The 27,255-nt window shown below is 35.7% G+C and overlaps 1 protein-coding gene and 1 pseudogene across 2 annotated transcripts; one reads left to right on the forward strand and one right to left on the reverse strand.

The window, feature by feature from the left end:
* Positions 1–7,144: 7,144 nt before the first annotated feature.
* Positions 7,145–7,922, forward strand: LOC306651195 (small ribosomal subunit protein eS6-like; annotated as a pseudogene). Its single transcript has one exon. The product of its transcript is annotated as a small ribosomal subunit protein eS6-like (transcript).
* Positions 7,923–15,833: 7,911 nt separating this feature from the next.
* TBX22 (T-box transcription factor 22) lies at positions 15,834–24,414 on the reverse strand (the record flags this gene model as incomplete). The annotated part of the gene is made up of 8 exons (XM_079123684.1): positions 24,224–24,414; positions 23,404–23,538; positions 22,479–22,580; positions 20,918–21,092; positions 19,826–19,990; positions 19,390–19,454; positions 18,962–19,047; positions 15,834–16,447 (listed from the first exon to the last, which is right to left on the reverse strand). The coding sequence occupies exons 1-8, from the start codon at positions 24,403–24,405 to the stop codon at positions 15,834–15,836; spliced, it is 1,524 nt and encodes a 507-aa protein (XP_078979810.1). The 5' UTR covers positions 24,406–24,414.
* Between the last annotated feature and the right edge of the window lie 2,841 nt (positions 24,415–27,255).

A 27,255-nucleotide genomic window follows, 5' to 3' on the forward strand; every position in this document is an offset into this window, starting at 1 on the left:
TTTCCTTTGCTGAGAGAAAGCTTTTTAGGTGAATCTATCCCAGTTATTGATTCTTGCTTTTATTTCTTGTGCTATGGGAGTCCTGTTAAGGAAGTCTGGTCCTAAGCAGACATGTTGAAGATCTGGACCTACTTTTTCTTCTATAATCTGCAGGGTCTCTGGTCTGATTCCGAGGTCCTTAATCCATTTTGAGTTTAGTTTTGTGCATGGTGAGAGATATGGGTTTAGTTTCATTCTGTTGCATATGGATTTCCAATTCTCCCTCTCACCCCAATTAGAATGGCGATTATCAAGAATACAAGCAACAACAGGTGTTGGCGAGGATGTGAGGAAAAAGGTACACTCATACATTGCTGGTGGGACTGCAAATTAGTGCAGCCACTCTGGAAAGCAGTGTGGAGATTCCTTAGAAAACTTGGAATGGACCCTCCATTTGACCCAGCTATCCCACTCCTTGGCCTATACCCAAAGGACTTAAAATCAGCATACTACAGAGATACAGCCACATCAATGTTCATAGCTGCTCAATTCACAAGAGCCAGACTATGGAACCAACCTAGATGCCCTTCAATTGATGAGTGGATAAAGAAACTGTGGTATATATACACAATGGAATATTACTCAGCCATAAAGAATGACAAAATTATGGCATTTGCAGGCAAATGGATGAAATTGGAGAATATCATGCTAAGTGAGATAAGCCAATCTCAAAAAGCCAAAGGAAGAATGATATCACTAATAAGTGAATGATGACACATAATGGGGGGAGGGAAGGGTTAGTGTTAGGGTTAGAGTTAGGGTTAGGGAGGGGGGCAAGTATGGAGGAAGGAAGTACTGTATAGAGGGTAAAGAGGGGTGGGAGGGGTGGGGGGAAGGGAAAAAATAACAGAATGAATCAAACAACATTACTCTATGTAAATTTATGATTACACAAATGGTATGCCTTTACGCCATGTACAAACAGAGAAACAACATGTATCCCATTTGTTTACAATAAAATAAAATTGAAAAAACAAACAAACAAAAAAATTCCTGAAAACATTGTCTTGCAACATTTTCCTAAATAGCAAATCTAAGAAGCTGTCTTCTGAAAAATATAAAACAGCTATACTTGTTTTTCTATTTAAGTGAATATTGTAATGATTTGGGGGAGAAGGTTAAGGGAGAAAGTTTGGATAATATTGTTTTTAAGGTAACAGAAGCCTTTTGCTCTTTGTGTACTGAAAATTAAATGCTTTGAATGAAAACCTATGTTAAATGGGTGCTGAGTTGATGCCAAAGACTGATGGATGTATTTGAATATAACAGTTGTTTGAGGAATCTTTCTTTTTCAAAAAGAGCAACTACTTTTCACAGAATCATCAAATCATTTCAGCAGCCAAAGAGTAAGAGAAATGTCATGCTTTCTTACATAATTCACAGGACAAAACACTATGTTATAGACCTATGGACAATGGTGCTATAGACTTTCCTAGAAAATCTTCAGTGGCATTTAGCAGAAACCAGTTTCAGAAAACTTTGTGCCACTCTGTCTACCACTCTTTACCTTAGTTTTCCTACCTGGACAATGAAGGATACAATTCACTACATAATTTAAAGGACCCATCCAGTTCTGATATCCTATATTTCATTGAAATTCAAGCAATATATTTACTGAAGAGTTACTTTTTGGGGTGTAAAAAGTGCTCAGCATTTATGTCCATTATAATTCAATTTTAAAATTTAGAAGAGGTGAAAGAGCAGAGCTATCTTCTGCTTAGGCAGAGGTAGAATTAACCTTGTGTCATTTCTGGCCCTGAAATTTAATGTGGAGCACCTGGACCTTACATCAAGTCAGGCAGTCTACCTCTGAATCTTACTAATTCTAAGCAAGACACCCTAGGATTTCCTCTTTGATGTTAGTGAGTTAACAATTGGGCTCACTTATATAGGGCCATTTTAAAAAGGGATGAGTGAATGACTGTGAAAGGGCTGAAGGTTCTCAATTGTAAAGGCATTTTAAAAATAGTAGGCTCTTGTTCAATTTGGGCATGGCTATAGATAAAATGCATTTCATACTTAATAACTCCTCATGGTTCTTGTGGGAAATCAAGGCTTTTTTAAGTTGGGTGAGATTTTAAATGTTTTTTTTTTTTTATCAGATATCAACTTCTACACAGAAAACAATGTCAATCAGTATCAAAGGATCCAAATAAGAGTAGAAGCAAGTTGCACATTTTCTACCTTACCTCAGTAGCTACTGCCTTGAAAAGTCAAATTCTTAACATAGTAATAAAAAACCCTATTTTGTTCTCCAGTGATCTTCTCAATTTCGTTATTCATTCCTAATACAATGTTAGTCTCATTTTGGATATTTAAGACCCACCTTTCTTTGAAAATATTTAGTCTTTATTTATTTGTATGACAATTATTGCCATATTAAAATATTTTCATAAATATTTCCAATCTTTAAAAAGTTTTGGACCTAGCATTTTTATTTTGATTTTTAGCTAGTGTTTTCTTGATATCTATTTTTGAATCTATCTGTCTTTTCTGATTGATACTGTAGAAAGTAAATGCATCTTTTAAACATTCTGTGCCTTGAATCACACTCAAAATAGCTTAGTAATCTTGCAAGTTCATTCGTTCTTTTACCTTTAAGTCTTCTATGAATAAAAAGAAAAGAAAATAAAAAACCTTGACTCAAAGCAGATGGTGCTGTCAAAGATCACTCACACAGGTGAGCTGAATTGAGCTGATTAGTTGTTAAGTGCTTACAGCTGTTAGGTTAAGCTTTGAGGAAATTGTAGAAGATCACATCGCCCAAATTTTACTGGTGAAGATTTGTAGAAAGCATCGTAAAGGAAAATAGAATGGTTGTGAGAATTGCATTTTTTGGATTTGCAAGAAAAAATTGAAAAGGAAAGAAAAGTAAAATACAAACTGTGAAAGACTTCTTCATTTAACAAGTTTAGCAAGAGAGTTTAAATAACTTGTCTTTAAAGCAAGTTTATGGTGTGAAGTAATTCAAGCATCATAAAACAGACTCAATGAAATGTAGAGTGCCTTTGTGAATTCGCTAACATTTTACCTCTCAAATTTTGGTGACAGCCTGAAATATAAAATGTCTCACTGAATGTTGAAATTTTGCAAATTCTATACAGATGCATTTTGGTCTCCTAAAATGTGAAATACAGAATTGTGTGTGCAGTACATAACTAAGAAATGTTCTCAGTTTAATATTAAGCCTATGAAGTAAGTGGATGAGTAAATTGAAAAGTTATAAAAGGAAAATAAATAAATAAATCTTAGAACATTCTCTGACCATACAATTTTATTGCCTATAAACAGAAATGAGACTAGTAAAGTGAAAGTGACCATCTATTATTCAATCTGTCCTGCACAGCTGCCACAAAAAAAAAAAAAAAGACTGCTATTGTTGTAGTCTTCTCTTGCCCAGACACTTCCAATGGTTCTTAAGCTTGTTCCAATAGACAAGCCCCTCAAAGGTCCTCAAACCACCTAATACTGTTTGTCAGATCACTGATAGCCCCAACCAAATGGAAGAATTTGTCATTATATATACTTTTATGTTAATAAATTCAACAGTTTAAAATAAATTGATCAATATCTCTAAAACTAAAAAGCATGAAAACTTAAATCAAGATAAAGTACATAGTGGAAAAAATTATATACACATAATATAAATTGGATTTATAATTTAAAAGACCCTAATGGGAAGCACTTCTTTAATGGTAGAATAGGAGTTCCAAAAATCCAGTCCTACATAAAGTGACAAGGACAATGGCAAAAAATTGTCAAGATAAACTTTCTCAGAACTCTGAAAAATAACCAAAAGCTTTCAATAATCAGAGGAGCATTATTCTTTAAAAAATCAATATGAAAAATGGATTAAAACATAATCTACCTATCTACTATCCACGGAAGACATACTTTAGGGGCTGGAAAAGCATCTCAGTCATAGAGCACTTGGCTAGCATATGCAAGACACTGGGCGTGCTCTCCAGAACTGCAAAGTCAAAACCAAACCAAACCAAACAACACACACACACACACATAAACACACACACACACATATACATATATATATACAGATAGAGAGAGTAAAATATACAAATAGATGGAAAGGAAAGAATGAAAAAAGAAATACCATACAAATGGTAAACAAAAGAAAATTGAATTGGCTATGCTAATAGCAAAGAAACAAATTTAAGATAAAAATTATTAGAGTCAAAGAAGATCATTATTATATGAATAAATATACATTCCATTAAGAAAACAGAAAAATGCACCTAACAACAGAGTTCCAAAATACATATAACCAGAACTGCTATAATTGAAGGGAAAAACAGTTGATTCAATGATAATATTTGAATACTTCTATGTCTATTTTTCACATTTTTCTCAAACATGGAATGGGTTCCAAGACAGACCATATGCTAGTCATAGAAAGAGCCTCAGTAAATTTAAAAGGATTCAAATTGCACAAAGTATGGTCTTTGACTGAAATGGAATAAAATTAGACATTTGAAATAGAAGGGAAGTTAGGAAATAACATACTATTTTAAAAAATCAATGGGTCAAAACATAAATCACAATTCAAATTAGAATATACTCCAAGGATTCCATTCTTGTGGATGTACATGATGGAGGGATTCACTGTGATATCGTCATATATGTGTATTATTTTGGATTCACTCCATTGTCTTTCCTTTTCCTGTCCTTCCTCCCTTCCCTCCATTTACCGTTGTCTAATCTATTGAACTTCTATTCTTCCTCTTCCCACTTATTGTGGGTTAGCTTCTGCATATCAGAAAGAACATTCAACCTTTGGCTTATTTTACTTGCCATAATAGTTTGAGATCTACCCATTTACTGGCAAATGTCATAAAGTCTTTCTTCCTTATGGTTGAATAATACTCCATTCCATGCTTGTGTCATTATATAAAAATGTATTCTACTGTGATGTATAACTTTAAAGAACCAATAATAATAAATTTCAAGAATACACATCAAATTAATGAAAAATAAACATCATAATATAACTTATGGGATACAGGTAAAATTTGTAGTTAGAAATTCATAGCTGTAAATATATTAAAAATAAAGAGAAGACTGACAGGGCTTTAAATAAAAAATATGGAAAGCTCAAACTTTGTTTTATGCTTGTATAAATATATCATGATGAATAACACTTTTATGGGTAATTATGATGAACTAATTACATGCAAATACAATTATAATCATATTATTTAATTGATACATCATATATTTATGTATAGGTATATATATATGTATATGTCTGTATACATATACATAATTCATGTATTTATGTATGTATATATATATGTGTTTGTCTGCGTGTATATATATGTATATCTGCGTGTGTATATATATATATGTGTGTATATATATATATATATATATATATATATATCTCCAGTAGAGAAGAAGAAATGGATCAGGGCAAGAAAGGAATGCAGGGGAAGTAGAAATATTGGGAACAAAATAGAGTAAAGTATGTTACATGCATATATGAATATGCTGCACCAATAAAAACATAAAAATTATGAAAAGTGACAAGCACCAAAATTTCATTCTTATTTATGGCTGAGTAAAACTCCATTGTGTATATATACCACATTTTTTTTTTCCGGTCAATGAGTGGAGCAGGAGAGCATTATGGTAATTGATATAAACCAGACTCAGAATCTCAAGGGTTGAAAGAAAATAGAAGGGAGATCACTGGAGTAGAGCAAGGGGATTCAGAGGGAGGTGGGGAGGACAGGAAAGGGGAAGAACAGTGGAATGACCAAATTCTCCTTTGTAAATATATGAACATACTACAGTTAATTTCACTTTTATGTGTATCTATAAAACACTAATTAAAAATTATAAATAAATAGAGGGAAGACCACTAATTAAAAATTATAAATAAATAGAGGAAAGGGAATAGTTGGAGAAAGGAAGGGAGGGAAAGAGGAAGTAATGCGGACTGTTGGAACAAATTATATCCATGCACATATGATTATGTCAAAGTGAACCCCAATATTATGAACAAGTATAAAGAACTAATAAAAACATAATAACTGACAAAAGGCCATTTTATAATTTCAAAAGAGTCAAAGCAACAAGAACATATAGTAATGATAAATATATATATATATATCTCCAACATCAAAGCATCTAAATACATATGGCAAATATTTATAAAACTAAAAGGAGAGGTAGCTGACAATAAAATAACATGAACTTCCACATCCTGCTTTCTGCAATAGTCAGATAATCAAAACAGAATTTCTACAAGCGAATATTAAATTCACATCTTCACTCTAATGCAAATGGACCTAACAGTTGCAGGACATTCTATTCAACATTGAAAAATTCACATTTTTCTCAACTGTACAAAGAATATTCTCCTAGATAGATTATATATTAAGATACAGCACAATCACAACAAATGTTTAAAAGTCAAAACCATACCAAATTTCCTTTTGAAAACTAAGAAATAAAGCTAAAAATCAATGACAGGAGGGACTTTAGAAAACCAATACATGACAATTAAACAGCATTCCCCTTAGCAATGAATAGGTCAATGAAGAAATTAAAAGATAAATTTAAAAACATTGACACAAATCAAAAAGGAAGCACAACATACCAAAACTTACAGGATACAGCAATAGCAATCCTAAGATGGAAGTTTACAGCAATAAATTCTTGCATCAGACAAGATGAAATACCTCAAATAAACCACCTAATATTCTATATCAAGTACCAAGGAAAATAAAAGCAAAGTAAACCCAAAATTAGTACAAGAAAATAAAGATTATGGTGCTAATAAACCAGATTGGGACAAAAATAACTAAAAATCAATAAGATGAAGAGTTGGTCTTTGAAAAAATAAAATAGACAAATCTTTAGTCAAACTAAGAAAAAAAAGAGATAAAAAGACAAAATCTGATGAAAAAGGAAACATCGTGACTGATATCACAGTAATACAAAGGACCATAAGAAAGTGCTATGAACAATAGTTTTCTAATTGAAAAACCTAGAACAAGTGGATAAATTCCTGCCTGCATACAACCTACCATGATTGAATCAAGAATAATTAGAGCTCTTTTTCATGACGGTCTGCGGCTCCAAAATGAAGCCGAATATCTCCTTCCGAGCCACGGGCTGGAGAAACTCATTGAAGTGGACCATGAACGCAAACTTTGTACTTTTTATGAGAAGTGTATGGCCACAGAAGTTGCTGCTCATGCTCTGGGTGAAGAATGGAAGGGTTATGTGGTCCGAATCAGTGGCGGGACCAACAAACAAGGTTCCCCCATGAAGCAGGGTGTCTGGACCCATGCCGGTGTTCGTCTGCTACTGAGTAAGGGGCACTCCTGTTACAGACCAAGGCGAACTGGAGAGAGAAAGCGCAAATCTGTTCGAGGTTGCATTGTGGATGCCAATCTGAGCGTTCGTAACTTGGTTATTGTAAAAAAGGGAGAGAGGGATATTCCTGGACTTACAGATACTACTGTACCTCGTAGACTGGGACCCAAAAGAGTTAGTAGAATCTGCAAACTTTTCAATCTATCTAAGGAAGATGATGTCCGCCAATATGTTGTCAGAAAACCTTTAAACAAGGAAGGTGAAAAACACAGGATCAAAGAGATTCAGAGTCTTGTTACACCACGTGTCCTGCAACACAAGCGCCCAGACACATTGCTCTGAAGAAACAGCATACCAAGAAAAACAAGGAAGAGGCTGCAGAATATGCCAAACTTTTGACCAAGAGAATGAAAGAAGACAAAGAAAAACGCCAGGAGCAGATTGCCAAGAGACGCAGACTGTTCTCTCTGAGAGCTTCTACTTCTAAGTCTGAGTCCAGTCAAAAATAAGAATTTTTAAGAGTAACAAATAAATAAGATCTGGCTTTCAAAAAAAAAAAAAAAAAAAAGAAGAAGAAGAATTAGAAAATCTAAACAAACCAATTACAATAATGAGATTAAAATACTAATAAAAGGTTTCCCATCAAAGACAAATCCAGAACTCCATAGCTTCACTTATGAAATCTACAAAAATAAATTAAGGAAAAAGAAGAACTCATTTCCTTTTATTATTTCAAACAATTGAAAAGGAACTTTTCCAAACTCTTTGTACAGTGCCAGCGTAATCTTAATACCCAAACCAGATAAGGACCCAACAAAAAGAAAACTACAGGTTAATGTGCCTGATTAACGTATGGGGTAAAAATCCTTAACAAAACTCTAGCAAACAGAATTCAGCAGCACATTAAAGATCCTTCATCATAATTAAGAGAAAATTCATCCTGGGGATGCAAGGTTTGTTTAATATACACAAATCAATAAACATGACATAGCAAATTAATAGAATGAAGAACAAAAAGCATACAATCATTTCAATAGATATAGAAAAAACACTTGACACATTCAACCTCTATTTATGATAAAATCTCTTGCAGGGCATTCTTGCACACACCTGTAGTCCAGCCTCTAGAGAGACTGACACAGGAGAATCGCAAATTCCAGGCCAGCCTCAGCAACTTAGCAAGGCTATCAGCAACTTAGCAAGACCCTGTCTCAAAATAAATAAATAGATAGATAGATAGGGTTGGGAATGTAGCTCAGTGGTAAAGCACCCCTGAGTTAAATTCCTATCAGCAAACACACACACACACACACACACACACACACACACACACACACACAATAACAACAACAACAAACTCAACATATTAAGTATAGAAGGAAAAAAAAATCTCAACATAATAAAGGCCATATAAATAAATGTACAGCCAACATAATATCAAATGGGGAAAAATTTAAAGCTTTTCCCCTAAGAGCTGAAACAATGCAAACATGCTCTTTTTATCACTGGTTCTCAGCATAGTACTGGAATTTCTAGCTAGAAGTTATTAGTCAAAAGGAAAAACAAATTGGAAAGGATGAAATCAAACTGTCCCTCTTTGCAGATAACATGGTTTGCAAACCTATATAAAACATTAAAGACTCCACCAAAAAAGTATTAGAATCAAGAAATGAATAAAGTTGCAACATATAAAATGAGCATACATTATTCAGTAGCATTTCTATATGCCAATAGGAGACTTTCTGAAAAATAATTCAAGAAGCATTTTCATTTAAATTAGCAACAAAATATACTTAGCAATAAGTTTAACCAAAATGGTGAACATTCTCTATAAAGAGAATGATAAAACTGAAGAAAGAAATTAGGAAATTACAAATATATTTAAAGATATTGCATGTTTGCAGACTGAATTAATATTTTTAAAATGTGTATACTATACAAAGTGATCTATAGATTAAATACAATCCCTATCAAAATTCCAATGTCCATTTTTTTAAATAAATGGTATTCCATATGTATATATACCACATTTTATTTATCCATTTATACACTGATGAATGCTTAAATTGATTTCATATCTTAGTTGTCATGAACAGTGCTGCAATAAACACAGGAATACAGATGTCTCTTCACATAAACCTGAAAGTTATTATATTAAGTGATGTAACACAGGCACATAAAAGATAAATACCACATTATCTCACCATATTCAATTTTTCAAAAGTTGTTCTCATAGAAATAGAGAATAAAACAATAGTTACCAGTGATTGGCAAGATCAAGGTTATTGAGAGGATGAGGAGAATTTTGTCAGTTTAAAAAGTTACAATTAGAAGGAATAAGTCTTGATGTCCTATTATTTATACAAAAGAGTTACTTTAGTTCACAATAATGTATCAATGATTTCAAAATAGGAGAATTTTGAATGTTATTATGACAAATAAATGTCAAATATTTAAGGTGATGAATATAGGATATGCTAATTATCCTGATGTCATAATTCTGTACACAGGTACCAAAATAGTGCTTTGTATCACCTAAATATGTACATCTATTATTTATGAAATAAAAAAATCAGAAAAATAAAAATGTGGAAAAAATCAATTTAATTTTTCACAGAAGTACTTTTTTAAAAAAATCCTAAAGTTCATATAAAACCATTAAAGACCCAGAAAAACCAAATGATTACAGTTATAATTAGACAGGTTTAGCATATTCTTGGATATCAAAATACTTCTGACTTTGAGACCTCATATGAAAAAATATAAATAATACTACATGACATCAACTACATAAAAATATATGCCCAGTGTGCATAGACAGACACAGTAACAAGAAGTCAAACTGTAAACTGCTTGTGGGTGTTTTGTGTTCTTGGCAGCTTTTGTTTTTCAGTTTTCAGTAATGCACTTATAAATTTATAAAATCTGGAAAACAAATGACCCTTAAATTATACCATTTCTTCCTCACTCAGAGTCTGGTATGAAAGACATAGATATGAAGAACTAAACTAAAATATAATAGGTGTGTGGAAAGCTTCAAGTTTTTGTTAGCAGGCACAGCAGCTACCTACTGGAAGGCACTGTATCTTGACTAGCCAAGGGCTTAGGCCAACTTCCTTGATTCATCACACACAGAGAACTGCTGAATTTGGTTACAATCCTTAAGTGCAAACAACAGATTAGTTTACCGTAATCCCATGTGTGATGCTAGGTTCCATAGAGATTTTTGTAATATGACACCCCACCCCATCTCACTAGTGTTAAGTGACAGACAAGAATCATGGCGATAGTTTACAAAGTCATGATATTTTTGCTTAACAGTTCATTTTCCTGCCTAGCATCACGATTTGAAGGGAATACAATGTGGGTTTTGCAAAACATAGCTATGAACAGATACTGTTTGGCTTGTTCATGGGTTCCTCTAAATAAAGCCAAATATAATGTGTAGGTGCTGCAATGTGTAACTTTTCTATTTCATCATGGATCTTACTAAGAAACCATGCCTATTCCACAGGGCATCTATTTATCTGTGTTTCTAAGAAAGTATTCCTCCTAAAATCTACAAAATTCAACTGATATAATTAGATATTAGTGTAATTGATAAGAAGGTCATAGAATAAGTTCACAAAAGAAACATGAAAACTCAATTTCAGACAAATTTTCAATAAAGTTAAGGTACTAATTTTCCAAAAAATGACCATAAAAGACTAAATTATGTATTGAATAAAAATCTTTAAAGATATTAGCTTTTATCCAATACACTCATAATTTTATTACCTTTGAAGTCTAGAAAATTTTTGAATTATTTATAACATTTCCTATAACAGATATTACATTATACTTTATCATGTGCATTAGTATGTGATTTTAAATCTAGAATCAAAATTCTTCCATCTTTACACATAACAAGAAATCATTATTTGAATACAAAGTATAATAATACAACTTATTATACTATAATTTCAATATTTTCTACAATAATTGACTTTAAATGTTGTAACTCTTTCAGGCAGTTTAAAAAATAAAGCCAATAGACTTATATACACATTTAAATGGAATAGAAAGATCTTGCAACTATTCTCCCTACATCTGCTCACTATAATGTTTGTTTAAATATTAATGTGCAGTACAAATTTGTAAACATGAATATTTGAAACTTTGAAAGGAAATGATACTCGTCCTTTTCCTCTCAATATTTTATTGGAACAGTATGCCAAACTTTCGCCAGCACCACACATGTAAATAGTTTTAATAGGAGATAGGTTTCGAATGTTCTATACATCTATTTGTTCTGTTCTATGTTGTCATCCTACCCATGTTTATTTACACAGTTTTAATACAAATTAACATTTAATTGCAGACCAAACCTAAGAAGATTAAATGTATACCATGGCACTTATATCAAAGCAACTGCCACCAAGGCCTAGGCTATACATTTGATTTGTTTTAAACTGTTCCAATAAACATGTTAAATTCCAATGAAATCAACTGGTAAACTGTTGCTGTGTACAAGGATATTATGGTTATTTTGGTTAGTTGAAGATTTTTCAGCACAAAGGCAGCATATCCCTAAATTGGAGTAAAAACCTTACACTACTACCCTGTCAATTGAATTCACAAAGTACAGTACATGCAATTAATCAATTCTAAGTATATTTAAACCCACCTTTCCACAAAATTTGTATGTATAATTAATAGTGTAAGTATGCAATCAGAAGTGCTCTTGGTAGCATCTCATTTTAGAAAGGGGAGGGACAATAAAAAGCACACTGTAAATTATTTAAAAACAAAATTAAACTAACCCCCCTCTGGAGATATGTGGTGTGTGTGTGTGTGTGTGTGTGTGTGTGTGTGTGTGTGTATCTGTGTGTGTGTATCCTGTACAAGGATAGAGTTCATACATACACAAATACTAATGTGGCATCTGGAATGTATAAAATTGCATATTCAAATAGGGAAAGGCTTGGTGAAATTCAGTAATGAGACAGCAACTACATATTATCTTACCATACATATGGACATATATCTCTATTATCTCAAAGCATCTATGTTTCTCATATGTATGTATGTGGACTATTGTAAAATATGTCTTATGTAATAATACGAAACATTTATCTTAGACATGTTCTGGCTCAGCCAGAAATACCGATACACCAAGTAATATTTAAAAGATACATATTACCTGCTTTATGTGCACTATGATTTCCCCCAAAGCATGTAATAGAAAAAATAAAGAGAATGAATGGGAACCCCTCCAAAATGTCCAATGCATATGTCTCTACCTCTTGTTGGCACCTTGTCATGTTCTCAGCACACAGAACTGATGGTTCAAGGACTTATTATTCACTGACTCATCACTTACTGATCCTAATAGTTCATTTTTTTCATACCACAGACATGCTTAAAACTCACAAAAGAGTGAAACCATGTACATTCCTGGACCAAATGTAGAACCTATGACTAATAGCAGTGAAATATCATGAACATTTGTCTTCATAGCTTGGGGAAAATAAACCTCTTTGTTTTTGTGCTACAGTAAAAATGAGCAATGATATTAATGAATTTGAAATTTCTGATGTTGTGTAACCTAAGTTATATTTTCAACTTTAAACTGTAATGTTCAGAAGGTTTAGACCCTGACTGTGACAAAAAATAATAGTATTGAAAAGTTCAATGTTCTAAATTATGTTACCTAAGGTTATATAATGACTTTTAAAATGTAATCAATAGAGGATTTATCCACTTATACATATTCTGCAATCAGGCTCAAACTTTAAGACTTAGATTTCAGCTTCACTGACTGTTCCAAAAAATTATACTTTCTTGATTCCCTAATCTTACCAGGTCTGAGCTTGACTGAAGGCTATGCAATGATAAAGTAACATTCACTTATTCCTGAATTAACATGCAAATTTACAGTTAATGAAAAATTTATTTTTTCCAGGGTTTTGGGGGTAATCATATTACCATGTCAGGTTAAGAATTGGATTTTTGATCTTTTCTCATGTTTTTCTCTCTCCTAATCGCTTTCTTTCTCCTCCTCCCTTTTCACACTCTTTCTTGCACGTGGCTTTCTCTTTTCCTCTCTTCTCCTCTCATTTTCTCTGCAGGGAGACACTCTGTTTACTTAATAAACACTCTTATGTGATTAAAAAAAAAGAATCAAATTTTTAAACTTAGTTTACTGAATTAAGATATTCTCTTTTAAAGGGGGAGGAGGGTACACATGTATGTACCATCAAAGCAGATGAAAATAAAACTTTTAATTATTAGAATTTAGGGTCTATTAAGTATTGTTTGGTCATCTTCATTGGCCAACAATTTCACATTTTGTCTAACCAGAGTGGCTTTTGATTTTTGTGGGTTTTAGAAGCAAGCCTAAAATTTAGTTGAGCCAGTTAAAAGTGGCTCAACTATTTATTCCATATTTATTACCACAATTTACTAACTTACTTGAGTTTTGCACCCTCATTCAAGGAATTAGAATTTTATTTTACAGAAAATTGTAAGGGCATTAAATATTTATATGCTTGCATCAGAGGTGTTAGCAGATTTTTGCTGATGGGCAATTTGCTCAGAAGAGGGCTGCTTATCACACCTCTTGAGGTTTCTTGTTTTCTGTGAAGGCTTTCCTTTGGTCACTTCTTCAATTAAAATTGTAAAATGATAATTTACCTTAAGTCATTTTAAAGTAAATGCCTAGGTTCTAGAATTCAAGCTTTTGCTTCTTTCTATTAATCATCATTACTAATGTAATTCCATATTACTGTTTTATGTGAGGAATACATCAGAAAAATATCTGAAATATAAAGCAAGGGGTATACATACTCAGGAGCAGCCACAAAATTAATAAGTTCTCTTACATAATCAAAGTAACCCAGAGATTTTCTTGATTTTTCAGTTAAATGCTTTCTCTTGGCCAGTTCCAAGGTTCTCCCATGTAACACCACAGGATATGTTTCTTTATAATCTGATATGGTGGCTTCTACTAAAGACACAAATTATTTTACTAATTAAAGGTAGCTTATAACCTTCATATTTTGGAGTAGAAAAAACTAAAGTGTCCCCATTGCTTTTAATCCCTGTTAATTAAGATGGGTAATACATATTTTTCATGTCTCAAAGTCCTGTAACAGCTGCCTGTTTAGTTTAAATGACAAGTAATAATTTATCTTTATCAGAATATTTGGTTTAAATGAAATCATGTGCTTTTCTACCCATACATCAAGGAGTGAAGCATATCTAATTTTAATTGGAAGGCACATTTATAAGGCATATTAATGATGAAGTAATACTTTTGAACAAAATAAATAATAATTATGTGTTCTTACTAATATGTTTTGGAAAAGTTAGTGAAAACAGTTTAGTAGATTGATTAGTGTGTCAAAAGTCAAGTCATGCTATTATGTTTTGAAGGTCCTCGGCTTAATAAAATGGGTAGAAGTACTGATGAAAAAATTAAAAACTGATCAGTCTTAAAGATATACAGATTATTGTAGGATATACCTCATAATTATTTTCAGAAATCTAGGGTCTGATGAAAGGAAACTATTTGACTTCATAAACTAAAATGTCTTATTTTCGTCTAATCTAACTTACCATGACTGAGACACAATATTGGAATTAAATTGTATCTATATAAGTCTATTTTCATATTTATGGATTCAATTGTGTTTTCCTTCTTGGATAATAATGTCTTAGGATTCTTGGAGGATTTAAATCATTTGTTTTTGCAAATGGTGTATAAAATGCCAGGTTTGTTAATGGAATAAGTAAATAAACTTCATCTAAGAATCATCCAAAACTAAAAGTAAATAAGATCAAATTTATTTAGAATATTTTACTTTTCATTTGATCTTTGTGTTCCTCCAGAATTAAATAGTCACTTAGCTACAAAGATTAATAAAAGTTACACTTGAAAGTTTGTGTCCTTATTTGTACTTCAGAATTGAGGTTACCATTTCTTTCGACAGCAGAGTATAAAGGTATAAAGCAAACAATTGAAATTTCTTCTATAATAACTAGCTAGAAAATTACAATGCAGGAATCTTCACAGATAAAACAAACTGTTTCAACACTTTCACAGTAATTCCATCCATCTTCTGTTGGTCATTATCAATATGTAAATGGCAGATGGCAAGGTTACCTGGCTATTCTATAATTGGAGACCACACCACCTGGCATCAGTTTTCACTGATGGGTTCTTTCATCAAATAATATTTACTGAGTATCTTATTCTGAGGCCCAATACCTCTGTAATCAAAGTTTCTTGTAGGTCATATTTGCATAAACAATGTCTTATGAAGATTTGATAAGGCACTTTAACTGTATAACAGAGCAAAATTGTCTGGTAATGAAGTTTTTAAAACCTAACAGATGTTGCCATTTCTTTGGTTACAAATAAAGAAAATATGTGCTTACATGAAAATTGTATTAAAAATGTGATCGTTCCATTAAAGGCAATGGTTGATTGTTGGATACCAGTGAGCATGATTACATTTGCCTTCTCTAAAAGAGACTTGACTGTTGTCATTCCCTTTCAGGTGGTTGGAAGTATTTACCAGTCTAGATGGCATAGAGAAGTTGTATCTATAAAAGCCATAGGAAGGGCGGAAAGAGCAACTGAGTACCTCCTGGGTGATGGGGTTTGGTGGGAAAATATTTCCAGATGCCTGCAATCCATATAACATTTGACTGGCAGAATGAGGTGTGTGTACACACTGCCCATTGAAGTCTTCAGAGGAACCACCTTTTGAATTGGTGACCCCTAGGGAAGATAACATGGGCACTTCCATCATGAGTGGGGTTAAAGACTGAGATCTGTTGCTGCTTGCCAGCCTTTCAGGAGCAGGTAAGTCAAGAGGTTGCTGTCGCCAAAAATTAGTTGGGCAAATCTTGTAGCAAAGGGGCAGGTTGATACTGTGTAGGTACGTCTCTGGACAGGTCATTCCAAGGGAGCTTGTAGGTAAGTGAAATGTAGGTGGAGAGCAAGGTGGAGAAAGTAAGGAGCTCAAAGGAGAAGGAGCCCCTCCACTAGAGGTCACTGGAGAAGAGCCACTGCTTCCACCTGTAAATGACAATTCAGTCAATGAACAAAGAACTTCATGTCCTTGATGAGTCATTTATCATGTACATCACCATTCATGCTTCATTCTTACATTAGTTTTCCTTGCAAGTTCCTTTCCTTGCAAGTTTCCTTGAGCTTCCCTGGGAAAGATTATGCTCATTCCTCTGACTGAAGTTGAATGTAGTATCTCTACTATTACCATCACTATTAATTTTAACACTACTCTTATTTATTGTGTATTGAACATTCACTATTCTCAAGGATTGCACAAAACACTTAAACCATACTTACCTAGTGAATAAGAGCCTAAATATATGATTTGGAGTCAATAATATGAACAAAAACTAGTTTTTCTGTATTTGATATTTAAAAATGTACTAAAATAAGATGTTAAGTAAATTGAATGAATTGGTTCTTTGGAATTCTATTGGCAGCTTCAGTCTGATAAAAATAAATTATAAAAATAATTTTACACAAGTAAAGATAATTTTTCCAGTTAAGGAACATCAGGTAAATGATGTCCAGTCATCTTTCATCATTGCCTAGCATATACTAAATTTAGGAATAATTATAAGGTCCAGGATAATCTAGACTCTGAAACTTATTTTTGTAAATATTTGGATTCAACTGAACAATTGGTTATTCACTGGACTTGAGTTTTATGTTGCTGTTGTTTTCTTAGCTATTTTGGATATGTAGATATAACCTAATCTTTCATCAACAGGGTGGAAAATATATTTTAAATAAAACATTAAAAATTATCCGGCTGAGGCAGAAGGATGACAAGTTCAAAGTCAGTCTCAGCAACTTAGTGAGGCCCTAAGTAACTTACCAGACCCTGTCTCCAAAAAAAAGAAAAAAAAAAATAGAAATTAAAAAAAAAAAAAGAACTGGGAATGAAACTTAGTGGTAAAATGTCCCTGGGTTTAATTTGAGTACATTTGGGGTACCTTAAATGATTAAGAAAACTCTATCTTTCAAATTATAAATTAATGATCGTGTTTAACTTTCTTCTTCATTATTACACAAAGTGCTGATTTAGGTATTTTAAAAGATTGCTGCCTAGATGCTATTAGTTAAATTGATATTGTAAAATAAATATTCATATTTTATCTATAAACTCCCTAATTCACATGTGTATAGTCAAGCCAATGAAATAATTCAACCATTGATTAGACTTGATTTCTTCACATTTCAGTTAGTGTTTATGGCATCCTGAATAATTCAACCTAAGTATCATGTTGATGATTTGCTCTTTGAATTAATGTTTAAAGATAAACAGCTTTAATGGACTAAAGGTAAAAGGGGGGAATTCCATGTTGCTTGCAAATAAAAATTCTTCATTTATTGTTAAATATCGTTGTAAAGGAAGTCATACATTATTTTACCAGAAAACCTACATTTTTCAAACTTTATTGTTATTTAGACAAGAAATGTACTACCTGAAATGTAGATCAATGGATATGGTGTTATAATTAGGTAAGACTGAGAAGTTCTGTTGTGCTATTGCACAGTGCGATGACAACAGATAGCAATAATGTATTAAGCATTGCAGAAAGCTAGAGATATGTATTTTGTATGTTTTCACCATATAGAAATGATTAATGTTTGAGGATGTAAATGTTTAAATTGATTTAAATGTTATGAAATGTATACATGTATCAAAATGTTGCTTGTTCCCTCCTAAATTGCACAAGTTTTGTTTTCATGTATCAGTTAAAAACATTTCAAAGATTAAAAATCAATAAAATAGGCAAAATATAGCATACTGATTCAGCCCTTATCCTACTTTTGTATGATTTTTTAGTTCCTTTGTTGGCTTATTAATTGTAACATTTTGTTTGTTTTATGATTATATTATTCATCTTTGGTTTACAATTTACCACTTCAAGGATAAAATCTTTATGGTAGTTTGTATTTTTTTCTCTCCCCATCTTTTGTACCATGCTCATTAAACAATCTATCTTCTATTAAAACCATAGTACATTGTTATTATCTTGCATCAATGCCTCAATGACTTTTTAAAAAGTTTGAAAATAAGACAAAACATACTTTTACTCACAAAAAAAAGTATAATATTTGAGATGAGCATTTGTTTTTCCTGCTTCAAAAAGGAAAATCAGAGCTAAGTGATGGTGTAATTAAAAGGAAATTACTTTAACACGTGCTAGAAAATTCTCATAAAACATAAAAATATTCATTTCTATAGTTGCAAGTCAGAACACAAATGGACCATAGGCAGATCCTAAATATGAGATAGTGATATGCTGAAAAATCCAGATCAGCTCTGGAGATAAGAGTGTAAGATAACTCAAAAATCAGGTGTCTTCATGCCAGCTCTTCTCTCTTTTTTCATCTTAATTCCTCACCAAGTTAAATATATACCTATGTGCTTATAAACAAACATTTTCTGGCATACAGTTATTCCCTTGTATAGCATTTGGGTCAAGGGCTTTAGCTGTTGCTATTTCATTAACATGTAAAAATAAAACTAAAGGTTATGAGTTTTCTTACTTTGTGTGTCAGCACCAAAGGTTTTTAAATCCAGAATAAGTGAAGGTCTCCATGAGTAGGTCTCTAAGAGCCCATCCAATACACCCCTAAAAAAGAGATTCAACTTTTAGAACATCAGAATGCAGCTCTGGAAACACTGATTTATATAAACATTTACTTCTTTTACAGGCAAGTATCTGAAATGTTTTTCTTTTATAGCTAGATTTCTGAATAATATTCAATCAAACCCAGGGTTCTACAATAATGTTACAAGTGGGTAAGGAAAAAAGTGTGAGAAAGTAAAGTTTTGAGGCAAAATATCTAGTTACTTTCCTCCCACTCACTGATCACAAAACCTAGAACTTCTGAGTCTCTGAGCCACAGTTTCAATATATTTTATACTTGTTAAAAGGGCTACCTAAATATTAGGTGTGATTGTTATTACTTACCTGTTTCTTCCTGGATCTCTAAAGCCTTTAGCAAAAGGATTCCTGTCTATTTTCAGTTTGGTAATCTATGGATTCAAAAGAAAAATAAAGAGAAAGTCAGTGCTCTCAGTAACCTCAGTGCTTTCACCATTGCTTATAATGGTTGTAACAACCATACAAGACTGTAACCTGTAATACATCACTGTAAGTAAATGTAAGCATATAGGTAAGTCAAATTTTGAATGATTATGCCTAAATCTCCTGCCACCCCTTTGCTCTTTTCTCCTTTCTAACATAAGTATCATACAATTTATTATCAAATTTGACTTACTGACAAAAAATAAATCCATGATTATTTTTTCAAATTTTTTATAAAGCAATTTATAGAGTGCAGCTTGCCTCTAACCCAATGTCCCTTGAGGCCACTCCCGCTTGCCTGGGACCTGGCCAGCTTTACCTGCTGATTTTGGTAAGCTGTCACTGTGGTGAATTCAGTTTCTTTAAAGGAGAACGTTTTAACCCCTTCAGCTGGCAGGGACTGAATCCGGGACAGGTCAACTCTGCTGTCTTGCTCCATCACATGCACGCGGGGCTTGTACTTATGCATGGACTGCAGAATTATCTGGGGGAGAAATGGTCAAATGCTGCCAGAAAAACTGGCTTCCCCTCCCAACATAGTTGTCCTCGAAGGACCACCCCAAATGTGGTCACACACAAAGAAAGAGGTAAGTTTAAACTGGGAGACTCAAGTAACCACACACAAAGACTTGTTATGCCATTTGGTCCCCTACAGATAATCTCCTGCCTGAATAGTTTCCAGAGCAAAGCACCTCATAGACACCAGGCAACAGTTATTCCTTTTCCAGATTGGGGCCCCTTTCTGTTTTCAAATGTGGTTGACTATGTGTGGTAGAAATATAGTCATAGGGATTTGATCACCTGCCACAGGTTCCTTGTGTGGTAACTGATGGACCTGAATGTGGTGGGAAAACTTCCGACACTCCCAACCTCTTAATTCTGCACTCTTTCTCTTCTCCTTTTGTGGCTGGCACAAGGGCCAGCTAGGCAGGGAAGAGGCAGGAGTGCACTAGAAGGCTTCAGATCCATATGACCTGAAAACAGGCAGGGACTGTCTATGGAAGCAGATTGTAGGTGAGATTTCCAGTCTGCATTCCAGTTCCCCTGTTTGCATCCTCCCACCACACCACATGGAAAGTACCCATCTAGCAACTCTGTGGACTACGGGGAAGGCAAGTACCCACAGTGATTGCTCCGGTGACCTAGGTGCCTAAAAGACCTTTTCCTCCTGGTCTTTCCGACCAGGCAGTTCTGGCTTAAACTTTCTTTTTGTCCTCAAACCCCTGCTCTTACTATTCCCAAAGGCCACCACCTTCAATTGCTGAACAAAAGTTTCCTGAACCCTTAGTTTGGCTCTTTAAGTCACAGGACCAGGAGATTAGACAGTTTCTAAAGAGTTAATGTTCAATACCACGCATTGCCAAAAGCCTTGGCACCACCCTCTTTAGCAGGTAGGATTGTGTTCACTTACATGGCCTTTGTCATCCATCTCATTGTTTGTGAGTTTCACCCGATCAAAGCTGATGATCTGCCGCATCCAGGTCTCTCCTGAGCAGGGGGAGTCCGGGTGGACATAGAATCTGGGAGTGATGCACGAATGGTCAGTATTCCCAGCTACCATCCACTGCGAGCTGTGATACACGTATCTGAAAAGGTGGGACATTAGCATTAAGCTTACCCAGCAAAAGCCAACTGAATGGAGGTGAGCTAATGAATTCTACTCCTAAGTCCTGGCCAAAGACTAGTCTGCTGACCCCATAGGCAAATAACAGAAAACCAACATTGATTTCCAAAAAGTGTTAAGGGGCAGAAAACAAAAAGTAAATAAACACGTTATCAAAATGCAATGGAATGCCAGGGGGAGTTAAATGTCATGGGATTTTCCCGTCTGTTTTGTATTTCCTCACAGAAACCACAACAGAAATTGATCTAACGGTTTTCCTATGCAGAGATATCCCAGTTGGGGAACAAACTCCATGAGCAATGAACTACAAGTGTTAGGAAGCAGTGGAGGATTGAGTAGGGTGTCTGTCTAGCCCACTGTCAGCAGTCTTAGTGGAATCCCTTTTGACAAGAAGGCTTCACTTCAGGAAACCCTCAGGAACCCTGCCCCATGCAGCCTCTGGGCGTATTTCACACAGTTTTTAATCTCGAACTCTCAATCAAACCCTATATTCCCAAACCAGCTTCAAGGCAAACTATAAGCAGCTTGTTCTGCTATTTCCAAGCTGTAGTTCCAGCAGCTGGTGAGCTTCACTTTCTCCTTGCTCTCAAGAAGGGCACTGGGTTCCTGGTAGGTGGCCTCCTCAGAGGGCAGGGTTCTGCACCCATCTCCAGGTGGAACACTCAGAGCCCAGTATCAGCTTCTCTCCCCACCCCAGAGTCCATGAGTCAAAGCCATAGGCCTGTGCATCTGGGTTTCTAGCTCAGAAGATCCTTTGAGACTTTAGAACACTGATCATTTGTAGTGTGTTCTAAGTGGAATGCTTAAAGAAAAGAGGGTACAAATTTTCTCTTGCTCTCTGGAATGTGGTCACCTCTTCAGGAAAAGGGCTAAAGAAGGGAATAAAGATGGGCCTAGGTGTGATGACCTTCATCTAGCCTTGGAGAAAATCACGTCATAATTCTTGGTGCCTTTTGCCAAAATCCAGTATGTCCTTAGAAGCCTGGGCCCACCTAGACCCAAGGGAGCTTCCAAATTCCTTCAAATTACTTCCCTCCTGGACAACAGAGCCCATAACCTTTACGGTTTGTGTAGCTGAGGCAAGAACAGTGGGTAGGATAGAGGCCTGTGGTACATTAATAAATGACTTGCCTGCATTCCAAGAGAAAGCATAAGAAAAAACCCTGCTATTCAATCACTCTGAATTCCCATTTAAGTAAGAAAAATTCTACTCCTGAGGTCCAAGGAAGGTTCATTCTCCCTTCCCATATGCTACAGTTCTAAAAATAGTGTTGTGAGGTTGCAGATTTGAAGATTTGAATCCCTGTCCCCTGGCTGAGTCTGGAATATCCTCATATGGACAAGTTACCTATAGCGTTTGGAATCCACTGGTACCACATCTATGGCCACATAGTACTGCTTCCCTGGGTCCAGCCCTTTCACCTTGACCCGAACTGAGGGGAACATCCGCCTGTCAGAAATAAAACAGACATTGACCTAGGAAATTTCAAATATGTTTGGAAAGGGGAAAAGTCATGGACATATATGCATGCAACTGAAAAGTGAAAGGATTCATGATACCCTTGCCATTCCATGACAAATCAGGGAATGGCATTTGCTACTCAAAAAAATATTGTTGGTTTTATGATTGATTTAACTAGTCCAAGATTTCTAAGTAGAACAGAATATTCTTACCACAAGTCTTTATCCATTACCCCCCATACACACACCATAATAAAAAGCTATGAAAGAAAAAGTAGGAGAGAAAAGATTCTGTCTGTCCCCTGAATTTTCAGCAATAAATTCTGTGAGGCAGATTTGGGAATAGCTGAAATTTAAAAGATTCATAAAAAATCACCCAGCTGCCATGAAAGGGCTTCCCCACTCCAAAAAGTGGCCATGGGAAAGACCCACCTCACAGAGGCCTAGACCAAGGATGGTGGCCTGGGGGCCTATTAGATGGGATCTTTTCCACTGGTCTCTGTGAGGTTTAAATTAAGAGGTCTGACCACAGCCTGAGAGGTGGGTTTGACATCTGGCACCTGCTTCAGATCCAATTTTTGTCATCTTGGAGTCATGGTGTAGGGGAAAGGAAAACTGAGTCATTTATACTGGGTGAGGTTTGTCTTAGCCCAATAGATTGAAGAGCCTGTGGGTGCTTTCTAATGTATGCCAAGGAATAGGGAGAGAGACGGGCACAAGAGCACAAAATCAGAGCCTCCACACCTAAGGAGAGGGTTACATTAATGGCCTACTCTAGATGAATTTTATGAAAAGCTTGGGCAGAGCCTAACCTGCCGGCCTTGGTAATGATCATCTCAGTTCCGATGTCATGGAATCTCTTCCACAGCTCAGATCCTTGAAGTTCCACTTGAATAATATCTTTCTCTTCCGGACTTTCGTGACTGTTGCCATCACCATCTCTATTTCTGTTGCTGCCGCTCCTATCGCCGCCGCCACCACTGCTGCTGCCTCCACCACCACCAGCACAGCCCGAGAAGGCAGTTGTTAAGGATTCGGTCTTGAGTCGCTTCCTTTCTGCTGGTTTGAGAGAACTTTGAGGGTTTTGCATGCCTTCTCTTAGGCGCCAATCTGGGAGCAGGGGGCTCTGGTTCCTTCCCCAGGAATCCTGGTAGCAGATCATGGTAGTTGATCTCGACTCTACACAATTTTTGAGAGCCCATAATTAAGAGAGGGGTCCAAGCCGCACCCCACAAAAGACGCGGCCCTTTAGATTTGCACTTCATCGCACTCCAGGAGAAGTTTGTATCTGAGACTGAATCCCCACAGGATTTGGGAGCGCACTGAGCTTCCAACTGCCAGGAACAGCCACCCTCGGGCTCTTAGGGTTTTGTGAGCGGTTGAGTCTCACTCTTCCATAAGCATAGGGAAGGGGACCCTCCCCTCCCCTGAAAAGGAAAAGGGAATCGTGGGCTCTAAAACTTTCCTTATGGTCAGGTGGTCAAGTAGTTTCACGACTCCCAGCAGGGCCGTCGGCCAGTACTTCCTCGGTTAGGGTTTGCGGCTCTCCCACAGCATGGCTAGTCAGGCTGAGGGAGTCGGGTCCAAGGAGCACGGGAGGCAGTCTCAGTGAAATGGGATTGACTGGGGTACTCACCGGGCTGCTCACTCTTCTCTGCAGCAGCGCTGCTCCTTCTCTCCTCCTCTTCCTCTCCGCCCTCTTTCTCCTGCAGCTCTGGTTGTGGCTCCTCTCTTGGGTCTTGAGATTTTCTTTTGCCGGATCTCCCTACCAAGGCTTCCACCGAGAAGGCGTGCGCCCGAGAGCTCAGAGCCATCCCTGGAGGGGACGAAGTGACTGTGCGCAGCAAAGTTTCAACCTGAGCTGGGTTAGGGAGGGAGAGGGAAAGAGGGAGGGAGCAGATGATAGGCAAGGGAGGGAAAACTGAAAATATCCCAAATCCGAATTTTGATCCTGTACCCGTGCAAGGGCGCGCGCGCGCGTGATTTTATATATATATATATATTTTTTTTCTTTAAAAAGACAAAATGAAAAGAAAGTCAGATTAACTGGAATCTAAATCCTCCCAAGTCTAGTCCTCCTTCCTTTTGCAGTCTCCTCCCTCCCAGTGGACGTGTGCGAACCATCAGTCCTTCAAATCCCTGATTACAGGACCTGGCAGAGCGCAGAGATTGGCAAACGCTGGCCTTTTAGGGAACTGACCTCCCGCCCGCCAATAGCGGCTCAGGCCGCTGGGATTGGGAGATATTGTTGCATCCCAGAGTGAATATAGGGTCGGTCACAGCCTCCACTGTTTGTTTTGGAAACAGTTGGAAGCATAAAAAAAGCACCGTGAGTGACAGTTCAGAGTCTGCCTGGGAGAAGTTGGGGGTTAGTTGGAAAGGGACTCCAGATAGGCGGGAGGAGCGAGGAGAAAAGGGAGAAAAAAAGTTACTGTTTCGCATTAAATTGTAAAACTCAAAGACATGTGCAATAATTGCCCACGAGGGGCCACTTTTCCAACAAAAGTGAAAATATTATTTAACCAGATCCAGAGAAATGAATCCGGGTCTTTTGCTTTGCAGGGAAGCACGGGGAAAACAGCAAGGATTGTAAGTTTTCTGGGTGAGTTTGCTCTGGAGTTGCAGTCTCAATATGGGTGGTGGCTGTGCCAGTCTATCATCTTTTTCTTGGTAAAGAAGATCAGGAGAGGTTGAGCGGAGAATCTCAGTTGCCACTGTCAAAAATCAGAACAGATGTGGGCCTTCACCGCCTTCCTCTGGAGCTGCACGTTCTCAGGTATAGCCTTTTCTTAAACAATTTAACCAACAAACACCAAGGCACACCTGTAATCCCAGTGGCTATGGAAGTGGAGTCAGGAGGATTGCAAGTTGAAGGCCAGCCTCAGCAATTTGGTGAGGCCCTAAGCAACTTAGCAAGACCTCATCTCAAAAATAAATAAATAATTAAAAAAGACTAGAGGGGCTGGGGAGATAGCTCAGTTGGCAGAGAGCTTGCATCGCAAGCACAAGTCCCTGAGTTTGATCCCTAGCACCGCAAAAAAAAAAAAAAAAAAAAAAAAAAAAAAAAAAAAAAAAGGACTAGAGATGTGGCTCAGTGGTTAAGTGCCCCTGGGTTAAATTTCCAGTACCAAAAAAACAAAACAAAACAAAACAAAACAGCCCAAGGGCCACCAGCAATACAAGGAAGGGGTATTTGCTCCCAAGAATATATACATCTCTAAATGTTAAGATTAAATAATTGATTCCAGTGTCTCCTGAAATATCATACTGAATTGGTTTCCTTTTTCTTCATATGGATAAAGATGTTTTTGTGTCAAGAAGAGATTTTATGATTTCCAGGGATCATGTTTACACATGCAGATGAGAGATGTCTGCATGTGTGCATGAATTTGTTCACCCATTTTTCATCAGAAGAAATCAGGTACTCCTAGATTCTTGTAGACTACATTGTAACTAATGACATTTTCACATTTCTAGAAAGGTTCTCCTATTCTCCTTTGGCATATTTGTTAAAAGGGTATTCACAGCCAATTTACCTCCATCTAAAATGGGATGCAACTTGATATAACTCATAGTATCTCAATACTGGAGTTTGAGAATAAAAGACTTGTGTAACCTTTTAATTTCACCTACTTAGCTGAAGTATGCCCTGCCTAGATATTCCATGTGATAGTTGTGGTAGTAATAGTACTGGGATATTCTGCCAAAGTGAGGGCATCTTTAGGTATTGGGTATAGCTTTAAGTGCTCTCTCTAATCATGGATATCATGGCATAGGGTTAGTTACAGTCTGAATGCTGCTGAAGGGTATGGTTCAATGATTAATTATCCACTGCTTTCCATGTACAACTGGGAAAGTCACATTCCCTATCCAAGAGAGGCAGAGTGAAGCAAAGTCAATTCCAATACACAAGGCACTTGGACTGGAAAACAACCAGGTCTGGATATGATCTTTGTCACATCTCCATGGGCATTTCTTTCTTTCTTGAGCCATTGAAGGAAGGAAGGGGTGTATTTGTCCATTCCTTCTTACTCAAAAATGTGAATTATTTTATTCACTGCATGTTCTTAGCTACAAGACACGGTACAGAAACAGAAAAATCAAGAGTTTGTTAATTATAGAGGGATAATTGTAATATAGAATATTCCTTGGTGATATAGAATATTCTCTTAATGTGGACATTTTCTTGCTTTTGAACCCCAATTCATTTTATTATTCAGAGATGGGACATTACCTTGTATAGCAAAGGAAAAATTTACTTGGTAGGGTTTTCTTTAAAAACATGTTTCAATAATCATGAGGTAAAAGATGTTTATTACAATACCTGTTCTAGTATTTCAGACTATCTACTACAAGATGTTTTTCTTAAGTCAAGGAAATAGTGTATCTTGAGATAGAAGTTTCTTTCTTAGAATAAATATCTTTCTTAATATTTAATACATGCATGTAGTATAGTCACCCGGAATTTTTTTAAATGTGTGTAATCAAAACTTTTTCCATTCCTATTTCTGTAGCTATATAATGATATCACACTGGGAAAAATATGGATCAGCACTCTCTCAAGTGTGCTGGGCTTATTAAGAATTAATTCCTGTTATCTCATATATGAGAGAAAATAATTGCTTATCTCTGATTCAGCTTTATAGTCTGTTTAGCTATCAAAG

This window comes from Sciurus vulgaris (assembly GCF_902686455.1).
Source record: "Sciurus vulgaris genome assembly, chromosome: X".
NCBI classification, from domain to species: domain Eukaryota; kingdom Metazoa; phylum Chordata; class Mammalia; order Rodentia; family Sciuridae; genus Sciurus; species Sciurus vulgaris.